This window comes from Lissotriton vulgaris, chromosome 7 (genome assembly GCF_964263255.1).
Source record: "Lissotriton vulgaris chromosome 7, aLisVul1.2, whole genome shotgun sequence".
NCBI classification, from domain to species: Eukaryota; Metazoa; Chordata; class Amphibia; order Caudata; family Salamandridae; genus Lissotriton; species Lissotriton vulgaris.
This window is the reverse complement of record NC_141695.1, coordinates 770321772-770335092: the sequence shown is the minus strand read 5'-3', so window position 1 is coordinate 770335092 and position 13321 is coordinate 770321772. Positions and strand designations below refer to the sequence as shown.

The following is a 13321-nucleotide window of genomic DNA, read 5'->3' as shown; positions in this document are numbered from 1 at the left end:
TGCAGTGGGGTTGTCATATAACGACTGTATCCATCTTAGATATTGGCCCTGAAAGTCATATGAAGTCATCACCGCCCATAGGTAAACTCACCCCACCCGATCAAATGCTTTCTCCTCATCTAACATAACCATTCCGAGTGGGGTGGAACTAGTCATGGCTACGTCAAAGGCGGTTATTGCCATATTTATATGGGCGGTGGTATACAACTATATCACTTATCTCAAAAAATGATATGCTTGTCAATGATGCTTGTCTTTTACGACATTTAAATTCCAATATTTCTGCCTCTTGGTATGTTAAAACATATATTTTGTTCAAACACTCTTCTATGAACTTGTACATAAGATTGAACAATATTGTAGGTGACCATATAAATTTGAATATTATTTATGAATTGCAATCCTCTCAAAAATATTTGATTAAAGAGAACAATGATGTTGCCCCATCGGTATTAAGTAAGAGAAGGGACACTCTTCGGGGGAACTGAGCAGAAAATGTTCACCAGAGTACAAAGGAATGAGCTTTGTGTTCAGAAAAAATAAGAATGATCGGAACCATTAGATAGTGTTAGAGATGGCACACACGTCCAAACGCATCCCATCCTGGATCATTGTACGGTCACAGTACCAAATGTCACAGGCTAGACTGGGGGATCAATATGGATGCAAGCCTTGCAAGGCGACCATTAACTATCTGCTGGAGGTCATTCAGAAGGTTGTCCTTGTACTGTGCTGCAATGGAAGTGCCAGAAGAGCATCCGGCAAACCAATGATGGATGATTAAATAGTTCGACAGAAGTCAGCCTTGAAAGTTACACTTCGATTTTATATTCTGAACTGACATATTTGTAATAGATTACTAATTTAAATTACAAAAATGCCTTTTTTGAGAAGGAGCTCTATCATAGGGTTTTTGACTTTTCCTTCATCCAACATCTGTGACTCTCACTGTAAATCAGTGAAAGTTAATATTAACCCATACTTGTAGATTCACAACATTTTATAGCCATTTTTAAATGTTCACATAAGCAGAGGGGACGTAATTAAGTATCCCATGATACACCTACATAAGATAATGCAACAAAATACTGTACAAATGTGTTCTAGGAGTGAAGGGCCATGCACACAAGGAAATAGAGTTTCCAAATGAGAATCTTAAGTAAGTACCTGGGTCCAATGGAAAGTCTTGCTCCTTTTACGAGGTGGAACAAAGGATCTGGTGTTATCTGTGAAGACACATTTTAAACTTCGTCTTACCTTGAATGTTGCGAATGTCATTCTTCCCATTCTTAATCTTCTTCAGACTTTGCTCGTCAATCTTTCGCTTCAGTCGCTGTATCTCGCTGCGCAGGTCTGAGATGATGTTTGTGTATTGTGCAATGTGGTATGACACGTTCATCAAATTCCGCTTCACCTGCCAAAAGTAAGGAGGAAAGATCAAAAGATGGTAATAGGGGAACCTGAACTTTGCCAGGTTTAAGAGGTGGTGAGAGAAAGAACGAGTGGAGAGATAAGGAAAGGTGGAGATAAGCATAGAACAAGAAGTGAAACTCAGACTTGGAAAGACATGAAAAGAGGGCTGAAGACAGAACACAAAAAGAAAGAAGAATATTGAGAGAGAGCGAGAGAGAAAAAGAAATAGAGTGGAAGAAAATGGATAATTAGTGGAGCGATACAGGTAAACAGAGAAACAGCAGCCAAAGAGAACATAAAAGACAGAGAAATGTAAACAAAGATATCACTTGAAGGAAGGGCACTGAAAATGACTGAAAGGGGATAGAAGAATGGAACTGTAGATTTCTGGGCTAGAGGAAGTGACAAAAAAAGAATCTGAAAATAAGATACCAAAATAAAAGCAGGAGAGTGAGAGAACTGGAGAGAGTGAAACTGAGCAAGAGTAGACACACATAGGATAATGTAAGAGCCCTTGGTAGGCAAATCATGAAGCCCAGATACTGATGCAGTATAGATTGCAGATATTGGAAAGTGTGATATGCAGAGTGTCTTGTCTTACCCGGGTTTTAATATTTTTGGCACGATCTGCATAGCTGAGTGTGTTGCGAGACTCCTCAAAGGCGCTGCTAGCCGGACTAATATGAGCAATCATAACCGTCCGACTGTTACCCCCGAGAGAATCCTGGAATGGAAGAGAGAGTGAATCACAAACCTTCAGTTCCTGAAAGGCACACCCACATGAAAAAATACCCCACAAAAAGAATCACTTCCCAGGGACCATCATGTAATTAGCTGAGCACTGTTAGGTTCAACCCAACGAACCAGTCACCCAAAACCTTCCATGAAAAACAAGCACAGCCTCAATGGTGGATATCATCTTGAACAAAAATATATAGCTGGTCACTGCTCAGAACAGGACTGCACTCAAAAAACACAAAAGCAGTGCTTCTTTGGAATGAGCTTCTGTTCATGGTGTATATGTAGAAGGACCAGTTTGTCAGGTCTTCTTGGTAAAATATGCACTGGCATATTACATTTCCTACCTTTATTATACAAACAGCAGGGCTCTTACCCCCTGCTTAGCATAAATTATATACATTTTGCTATGATAAGCCATAATGATATTACTGACATGAAGCTTGGATGGTTGATGTGTAAAAGGTGTTGAGATTCCCAATTCAGTGGTTCTCATTTGATCAAACTTAGAAAGGTAAACGGCTGAGTTTACATAGCTGAAATTTGAACCTGTAGCTCGGTGTAATAATCAACAAGGTCAATTTTAGCAAACAAATTAATTCCCTAATCTCTTCCTCCTTCAATACCCTGATGATAGTCAATAAAATCTTCCCATTCATTCAACCCAACACCTGGTGTTAACGAAAATGGATTACTGTAATGGTGTGCACTTGAATTTACAAGAACAATACCTTAATAAACTGCTGACTCTGCAAAATGCGGCAGCAAGATTGCTCCTGGTTCTTCCAAAATTTCAACCAGTCACACAAGCAATCAAGGGGATCCACTAGCTGACTGTCAGAAACTGCATTAAATTCAAGGCACTGGGTTAACCTACAAGGCCTTGCTAGTCACTGGCCCGAGTACTTAAACCAAGCACTCACATTGTATGAACACTGCAGAAATCTGTGTTCTAGAGGAGCAAAGAACATTATGCCCTATAGAGTGAAATGGGGAGGTAGCAGCTTTGTTACAGGAGCTACCAAGCACCAGAATCTCCTGTCCTCTTACATTAGGGATGCCCTCTCTCTGCTTGCCTTCAGAAAGCTCCTAAAAACTTGGGGGCAGATGTATCAAGATTCCGATTTGCGAATTCTAAATAGCGATTTTTTGCGACTCGCTATTTAGAATTCGCAAAATGGAATGTATGTACAAAATCGCTATTTTTTAGCGATTCCTTAATATTCTTTATTTGCGAATTCTCATTTTGGGAATTCGCAAATAAAGAATAATTTCCAATGCATTCCTATGGGCCAGGAGGCCCATAGGAATGATAGTGCAATAATTCTCAAATTGCGAATTCACAATTTGCTAATCGCAATTTGAGAATTATTTCAAGGGTGCAGGGGTGTCTCAAAATCACCCTGCTGCACCCCTGAAATATACATGTGTGTGCATGTGGCACACATACATGCCCTATGGGCATGTATGTGTGTCACATGCCACCCTCACAAATGCCAAATAGGGCATTTTTAAAAGAAATTGCAAATTACCACCAACTACAAGTTGGTGATAATTTGCGATTTCTTAACACAAATTCGCATTTTCAAAAAGTTACATACATATCATTTAAGGAATCGCAAAAATTGTGATTCCTTAAATGCTATGGCAAAATAAGGAATCGCAATTTTTTGCTATTCCTTAAATTGCGATTTTTTGATACATACCAAATCATGCTAAAAGGCCGTTTGCGAGTCGCAAAAGCCTTGATACATCTGGCCCTTGGCTTTTTAATAAAGGTAGCCACAGCTCCCCCAGTTGTGTTCAAGTTGTGCTAGCGCCAAGACACCCCAGAGTAGACGTAAGCTTTATAAATGTAACATAATACACAAATCTCTGCAGAGGCCTTTCAACAGAACCGTGTAATCGGGACGGCAATATAAACAAGGACCTGGTCCACTCATATCTTTCAATACCTTGAGGAGTCGGGTGAGCTTGCTGTCCCGGTAATTGACATACTTGTTCCCACCACGGTCGCTTAGTGCATTGATGCAGTTGCCAAGCGCCAGCAGTGACCTGTTTATATGGGCCCCTTCCTTCATCCGCTGACCTCGGTTCTGGGTCTGTTCAGAGAGGAGAGGAAAAGGAAATGGAAATGGACACAAGGAAAATGTTGAAGTATTATGTGCATACTTGAGTCGAACTAGTAATTTACAGGAAAACAAATGGGCCTGATTCACAAACTGAACTTTGCAGTACATAAATATGTCAAAATCGATACCTGAGCTGAAGTGCTTACCTGTAAGATATCCTTGTCACCTTCTAGATGGTATGATGAAAGCATCTTTACAATCTTCAGAGTTAGAAATGTGAGGATTTTTGGTTGCATATTGATAGTTATGTGAAAAAAGTGCACTTTATTGCATTCTTAGGTTTTTATAGAAAACATGACTGCTGTAGTGGACATAATCAAAAAGCTAGATTTGAAAATACTTTTGTCTACCAAGAGTTCAACATAATTGGTGTAGATGTGAAACATCTCCTTGAGAGTAGGCTGAGTGACACTTTTAGTGAGCAAAGAAATGTTGAGGAGCAATTCAGGATATTGTATTTTACAATGCATGAGAAATGGCATGCAATGATGCATAGACATGTTCCTTCACCAACCATTGCATCTGAAGATAATAAAGCTGCACTGTGCTATTCAGCAAAAGTTCTAGATCCCATCCATAAAGGGGAATTTTCTCCGGACATGTTGAGGAGCAATTGAGGATATTGTATTTTACAATGCATGAGAAATGGCATGCAATGATGCATAGACATGTTCCTTCACCAATCATTACATCTGAAGATAATAAAGCTGCACTGTGCTATTCAGCAAAAGTTCTAGATCCCATCAATAAAGGGGAATTTTCTCCGGACATGTGGAGGAGCAATTGAGGATATTGTATTTTACAATGCATGAGAAATGGCATGCAATGATGCATAGACATGTTCCTTCACCGACCATTACATCTGAAGATAATAAAGCTGCACTGTGCTATTCAGCAAAAGTTCTAGATTCCATCCATAAAGGGGAATTTTCTCCGGACATTGAAAAGTACTGCTTCACATTTGACCGCTACAAGAACTCTGAGGGCATATACACGCAGTTCAACGCATATGACGCAGAACCTGTCCCAGAGAATCACAATCATCAGGTGCACCAGGATTGGCATGGAAAGCTATGTCAGAAGCTACAGTTAGCAAATTGTGTACTGGCTGTTTTGCCATTGCACGTCTCAAGTGCCAATGTTGGGAGGACCTTTTCGCAGATAAAAGTTTACATGGGAAGGAACGAGCATGTGAACATGCACAAATACTCACAGAAGAGGTTTTGTATGGTATACTACAATAAGTTTGATATTTAAATATGTATTTGGACCTCATATACACTGTAGGCACCCTCTCTACATACCATGCACAAAGCAAGTAGTAATAAAAGCAACATGTTCCATAAACAAGGGAAAAACACAGTTGCTGTTGTGTTTAATGGTGCGAAAATGTGTAACCACTGACAACCACGGTTTTTTCAAGGTATTGAAAACAAGGGAAACCCACCACCAGAATTTACCAAATATAAAAACTGAAAAAAGTAAAGCCTATACATAAAGTATTTACTGCAATACTTAGGTGGCCAGATGTATGGCGCTTGCATTTAGCGAGTCACAAATTGCACCAAATTGCGACTCGCAATTTCCAACTCACTAAATGCAATGTACAACAGTGTCTCAGATACTGTTTGCAATTCCCAATGGAAGCTAAATTGCTGCTCGAAGAAAGGCCTGTGTGACTGTACTGAGTTGCAGGTCTTAGTGCCTTGACAATCCCCACAGCATGGGCCATGACATTGCAAAAGAAATCAGAGGGTACCATGATACTCAAGAGGGTTTGAGATATTTTGTAACCATCTAGCTCCATGAAGCATCAAAGTGTTAAAACAATTTAGACCAAAGTTTGCAGCTGTACTGTGAAGAAATTTACAAGTGCAGAGAGAAGATTGACATCGACAGAGGGAGACTGCACCAGCAAGCAGCCTGCACCATTAGGACCCGAAATGAGTACTTAGCTTGTTTGAGTGGAGGGTTTTTGTGAATCTAGCTTAGGAAAGATCCACCTAGCACGATCCCCATGACCACGAACATCCAACACCACTGGAACTTGCACTAACGCCCCGCTGTTTACCTGAGTCAATGAATGCCATTGCTGCGAAATGCGACAACATTTGCTGGCCCAGGGTGAAATACTTCACATCGCGGCACAGTGAGTCATGCAATGGGCGTGTACAGAGTGCACAACACCAAGAGCAGCACTGCCCCCCCACTGATCAATGATAACCACCAGTGCTGCTTACCACTAAAAGAACTTACATGGACACAAAAGTACTGATTCTCACAATCTGAACCCATCTATCTGTCCTAGGACTCATGAAAAAGTTCCCAAAGTGGACAATGAATACTACATGCTCTGCGTACCAGATAAAACTCTGGCAATGAGAGCATAATACTATTTAAAATTCGAAAGTCTCCTGAGGAACTATGAGTGATATACTGTGACAAACTATTGAAACAAGGGAGGTCCCACTTTGAACCAAAGCTTTGATGGCACCAAGAAAGCGAAGCAGATTAGCCCAACTCTACCCAGAAGAGCTTCCTTGTTTCTTCAAGCCAAACATCTGCATCCTCTCACCCTTTTATCTACCAGCAGATATCGACCATTTCACCTTTACATTTTGTTATCCTTTCATTCTTTCATCCATCATTCTATCTTACACCATTCCATATTCATCCATCCACACTTTTACCCATCCTTTCACCAATCCACTCTTGCACCCATCATTAATTTGACCCATCATTTCATTCTTTCATCCATCCATCCTTTCACCCATTCACCCTTTCACCCATCGTCTCACTCATCGACTCTTTCACCCACTCTTTCACTCACCCATGCATCATTTCACCCATTCATCTTTCTCACCATGCATACTTTCATCCATGCATCCTTTCTCCCATCGAGCCTTTCACCCATCTTTTCACCCACCCATGCATCCTTTCACTCACCCCTCTTTTCAACCATCCATCCCCTTTCTATCAGCCCTCTTTCTTTGGTTAACTATGAGCGTTTGTTTGCTGTGTTTCAGACAGAAGAGGCCAATAAAAAAACACACCCGCTGAAACTGCAAAAGCGGGAGGTGCACAACGCCCCTGCCTTGAATTGAGATCCAAAGAGACGACCATGTCCAACACTGTCAATGAGAAATGTATCACAGCTACTATCTCAACTAATAATCTGCTGATGAGACCCACACGTTCTACCATGTCAGATGCTGAGATGATAATGATGTAGTCTACTTTGTCCAGACTGTACAAGTAAACTACATAGCCCATCACACCAAAGCCTGGACAAGAGAGCCAGATTGCTTCTGAATGCTGGGCTCAATGGGTTCTGAAACACCAGTGTCAGTGCACCCCAGCAAACTCTGGTCCTGGCATCAGATGAACAAAGAGCACCCCGTCATCTTTCCTCTAGGCGTTTCCCCCTTTCGACTGCGCAGTGCATGGACTGTGATTGTCATGTACATTTCAGTGCGCTTGTGACAGGAACTTGTTGAGATACTGTGAAAAGTTGTTTAAGTGCACCTCATAGAGGAGAACTTTGTTTTAGTTTCGACATACGAGCCAGCTCAACTCAAGCCCAAAGGAAGGGGGAAGAATAAGTACATGCATTTCACATTGAAAAGAGGGCACCAAATCTTTGAGTACTGCCAATAATTAGATACTCAATTCATCAATCACAGAAAAAATAAAGTGCTAAATTGGCCATGCAATAATTGAGACTTGTCGCCTGCTCTCACAGGAGATCACAGTGGAGAGCATTTAATTCACTTCCAGTGTTAGTTATTCTCGTTTACAGTGGGAGGACAAAGATGCTCTGTGGTGCTTTACAGTATAATTTAAGCCCTGTAAAGATATGAGAGTAGATGTGCAAACTATCCACCAGTCAAAATCTCCATCAAAACAACTGAGTTCATAAGAAGACTTTCTACAAAATTATATTTTAAACAGAGAGAATTATCCAGAAAAGATTAATAACTTCAATGGCATAAAATGTTGTTATGCTAGGTAATGTGAATTTGTATTGCGCACTAATCACCTATGACCAGTTTCAAATGTTGGTTTTGTTGGGTAAAATAGCATAATTCTGTTTTTTAGGATTCAATGACTACGAGGAAAATCTTGCCTTGTCTTTCATCAAAAGTAAACCATTTGCTGCAAAAGTATCGGTAAATTCTCATGTTTGCATTTTTCTAGAAGATTTGGAGGAGAAACCTGAGACAGAGAACTCGCAGTGCAATGACAGAAATGCCTTAGAAAGCATTAAGTACTTCATGAAGTCCATAATTCAGCACTTATCCTCCTGAACCTATTAGCAGCATGTGAGACCAAAAGAATGGTCCGAAATTATCGGTAAGGCTTGGACTGGCCCAAACTATCCTTACAGAATTTAGGCAGACTATTAGAAGGGCTTCTGCCAAATCCACCAGGAGGAACACTCTGGACTAGGTGCTAAGAATAGTTCTGCAGCTAAAAGAATCCCTCAAAAATATTTTACCACTAGCCCCTTATTGCAAATTGCCAAAGAGTATTAAAGTGGGCCTTTCTGGAACTTTCCAGGAAGGTTTTGGGGAAAAGGGTTCTCTGCCAAAGGCGTTTTTAAAATTGGGTTAAAGAATCATCCGTTATTTACCAAAAAGCAATAGGTTTCACAAAAAGCTCTAAAGAGTAACTAATTCAGCATTCCTATTATTTAGGAGCTGCTATGTGTGCATGAGTTTTATGCCTCCACATCAGCAAATCTTGTACGTGCAAATAACGGAGCAGACAAGGGGCTCCATTGTATGGAGGCCTGCTGCAAATGGATTCAAAACAGAGCCATTCATGGGTGTCTTGCCTAGGGAGACCAGATTTCATGTGATGACCTACTCAGAGGGAAGGATGGCTCTGATCGGTAAGGTAGGGTGTCTCGCTTGGTTAGTCGAAAAATCATGAGTCTAGGTAACACTGCTGAGGGCCCAGAAAGATATCTGCTTACCAGTTTCTAGCTCTCGGTTACTGTAGGCAGATATCAGCCCACTCGCTGACAGAGAGATAAGCAGGGGATGGCATGCCACACATGGGGGGTTTGGGGTGGCAAAAATATGGCTCAGTATGGGGGTCCCCTTGGGATCATGGATTCTAGAAGCAGATGCATCTTTCTCACAGGACGTCATATACCTTGGTGATCTAGGAACAGAGGGTTAGGCCGGGACTTGGTTTTTAAAGGGGGAAGAGCGAAGATTTGTTTGGATTGGGTCTTCGCCAATCAGAAGACTTCAAACTTTGCTGGGGAGAACTTAGCAGGCAGGCTGGCCAACAAAAGCGCAGCCAGGATCAGAGAAGAAAAAAGAGCGGTATTGGTATCCCCTGCAATAAAGCTGCTCCCTCCCATCTGGAGTGGAGAGCAGCTGAGTGCCAGGCAAGACAAGTGAGTGCACCTCTTTCCCAAGCCAGACGACCATACTGACTGCTGTTGAAATGAAGAGAAAGGGATATGAGGATTCCGTGTGACAAGTCTGGGATTCCTAAAGTGTGAACGTGAAGTCTGGAGACAGGGACTTCGCCTGAAGAAACTAAAAGCAATTTTATGAACACATCCTACCAAGAACCTTGACCCTTGGGACCATGGGGTATGGCAACTGACCGGATTACAAGCAGCTCTTTTTGTGAAACAACAAAAAGGGGGATTATGTGGACTGCACTTGTTACTAGCCAAAGGTAAAAGGCAATACCTGACCCTGTCCACACACCGTACGCTTGCGTTTGGTTGAGAAAATTAACCAAGCAACAACATTTTCAATCTGTTTATATTCCGTGTCACCCTGTTGGGAATCTCCCAGTGCCTCTTACCAAATTGTGTGCCCTTCCCAATGGCTTAGTCATCCTTCATGTACCCTAACACAAGGAAAACCAATGTCACTTTCCCCCTATTTCAGTAGTAAAAGAGAGCTACTAGAGGCGTGCAGTGGGCCCTTCAGATCCTGAGGCTTCTCTGCCACTACACCTGGTGCACTGATAGCTAAGCCTATGCCCTTCCCTCGAGATTGCGTTCATGGCTGAGTGGGGGCACAACTACTCTGCCCACTTTATCCAGCCTGCATGGGGTTTTACACTTAGGCATGTGATCAGTCCAGCACTCGGGTGTCATGGGAATCCCCCAGGTCCATGTCTGTTGCCACAGCTTATATGCCCATTGGCTTGGGTAAGTGAACAGCAATACCTATTATTTTGATTGTACATGAATAACACTCAATTAATTAAAAATAAAGACACAAACCACGTTTCACTCAAAACGAGGAGGTTTCTTATGCTTCAGTGGAACCAAAAGCGATAATGTATCATTAGGAGAATCGAGGAAGGAAAATATCCGATCCACACAGTCCCCATCCCTGGGAATAGGTCTGACATCAGCACCAAATGTGACAAACCTGGGGATACAACAAGGCAGGTCCTCCTTTCATCACACAACTGTATGCAGTGGTCGAAATAAACTGCTTACACATTTCATTAATACTGAATGTCCTACCTATTGCAGCTCACCTGATCACTCACTTGGCCCATGTGGGATACTGCAATGCGGTCTAAAAGGCACACACAAAGCTAAATAAAAGGCTACAAAACATACCAATTTAAGCAGCATAGTTCGCTCTTATTTTTGGAGAAAAGGGACCACATCAGCCCCACCCAAAAGCACTCAACTGACCCAAGCCAGAATCAAATGTTAAACTCTATTTACCATGCCCAACCTTAAATATGTTTCGAAACGGGTGTTATGCAGGACACGCTTGATGCTGTAGCGTCTCTTGCCCTTTTATCATGTAACAAGATTCTGAGCATTCACAGGCGCTTCTGCCCAGCTGATGCTCACAGAGTGCAGGGCTGCATAAGGGGACTTGCCGCCAGGACCACTAGAGGCCTAGAGGAGCCGGACAGCCTGGGTTGCTGCTATCTCTGCGGAGGGTTGACACATTTCTAAGAAAAATTATTATCCATTTGTTTACGTTTTGCTGTTTTGGAACAGCCAATATCTGGTATGTGAAAAATAATGTTTGTAATATTACCAGGATTCTCTTGTAACATGACACGTATTTCTTCTCTCTCAGCTTAATAACAAATCAGAAACGGTTTAGACAGCTCTATGTACTTTTTAACTGATTTCTTTATGGGTTTGCTGTTTTTGGTTTAAGTGTCAGAAGGGAAAACTTGGACTTAACAATAGATGGCAAGTAGATAAAGTGAAACCAGGCGAGGCGGCAACCGTAGTCAGACTCGAGTACTTTCTTCTATTACTGTAACTTTTACTGCCTCAGCACCAGGTGGCGCTCTACGAGCGTTATTCTCCAGATGGAGCTAGCTAAAAGATGAAAGGGCTGCAGTGCACAAGACCAGCACTAGGCGGAGATCAATGATGGTCGAACGTCATTGGACAACTAGTTGGCAGGTGGAAGACGCGCCAGAGAAAGTGCATTTGCCCTGGTAAAAGGTTCGGGTTTCAGACATGCACCCGAGCAGAAGGCGTTATAACCTCACATAATAACACGCAATCTTAAGTATGCAGCACTCACCTTGGAGTACGAGAAGACGAGGGAAGGGAGCGCGGAGGTCCTGTGACTGACGGCGCCGCCGAAAAGTCTTCAGTCTAAAATTACCCCATGGTGCATAGTCTCTGGCATTCCCTGACAAAACGGTACTAGAACTCTGTTGGAAAGGACGTCAGTCTCTTCATGTAAGGGTTTCCCTACTTGAAAAAAATTGGGTGACCCTTGGCAAATCCCTTTATCTTCAGGTGCCTCTGTCCCATTTGCAACTTTGGAGCGCTTAGAAGCAGACTAGGCTAATATTTCCACAGTTCATTTGTAAGTTGCAGACAGGAACGGATTCACATCTTGCAATTGAACCACAAAGGCCTTGTGAACACAAAGATTATGTACTATACTTGTTAAGGTGGATCCTTCTACAGGACCCTCAAGAGCCCATGCATAGATGACTTTACTTGTGCCAGTTTTGAACTGCACATCTCCCCTGTCTTGATAGACCTATCTCTGGAAGGTGGCTCATCCTTGGCTACTGACTTTATGGATTACGCTGGATTCCATTCCCTCCCCAAGGCAGTTATGGGAGTAGCAGGGGAGACTGCCACTGCACTGGAATAGGATGCCTGCACTGCAGAGATGCTCTGGCCCCAATCTTGTGACAATTACCTGAAGCGTTCTGTCAAAAAGGAACTCTCTGATTCATTATTATGGGGGTGTCATCGAGCTGAACATGTGCTGACGCCAAGCAGTCATCCTCTCACAAACCGATGGCGGGGATCAGTTGCAAAGGACGGCAGTGTCTTCCCAACAAGAAGAACCTGTAAAGAACCTGTGATCTTGGGCATAAATTCTTTATCGCCCAATGTCTCATTTCACTTATTTTAGCAAATACGGATCAGGTACAAGCAGACTGTCCTCCGATATTTCCCGTACACATTTCAATGGATCTAGATGTAAAATAGAAACAACACAAAATAATTGATACATTGTTGCAACCAACCACTATGTCCACTAAACCCAAGTAAAGATTATATAAGGGTGGCTCCAACCAGGGGCATTTGAAGAGCCCAATTAGGGATTCGCGTCCTGTGGCATCAATGGACTGAAACCTTCCTCGAGGACTGGACTATCTTCATAAGGCACCTGGGTTGCTGCCCCTGGCCACGACTCTGTATTGTTTTCTCTCCATCTAAAACAATGCTTAGATACTCTGAGGAGTTTTCACACTATATTGGGAAGGATCCATGAAACTTCATTACCAATCCAGTCACGCTCCACATCCGCAAACAATGAATCGTGTCTGCTTGGTTCACACACATTTGATCTCTTTACTGTGTCCTGGTGCTTTGTTCCACAGGTTTGTATCATACTAAGGGGCATATTCTCAAGAACGTGTGATAACTACTGCAAAATTAGCTTAACGCAACTCTTCACATCGCAGTCTATCGCGTGAAAATAACACAGTGTCCGTGTCAATGTGGTATTCCCAAAACTGCGGTACCATTTGATAGTCTCCCGATA

General features: G+C 42.3%; 1 protein-coding gene across 2 annotated transcripts in view; it reads right to left on the bottom strand.

Moving 5' to 3' along the window:
* The window catches only part of KIF19 (kinesin family member 19), a 347663-nt gene that overhangs the window by 67132 nt on the left and 267210 nt on the right, over nt 1-13321 (bottom strand). For both annotated transcript variants that reach the window (XM_086930997.1, XM_086930998.1), the window contains exons 8-10: nt 4107-4253; nt 2015-2137; nt 1258-1414 (exon numbers count right to left, since the gene is read on the bottom strand). In XM_086930997.1, the coding sequence (XP_086787123.1) occupies nt 1258-1414; nt 2015-2137; nt 4107-4253 (427 nt within the window). The remainder of the gene's footprint in view (nt 1-1257; nt 1415-2014; nt 2138-4106; nt 4254-13321) is intronic.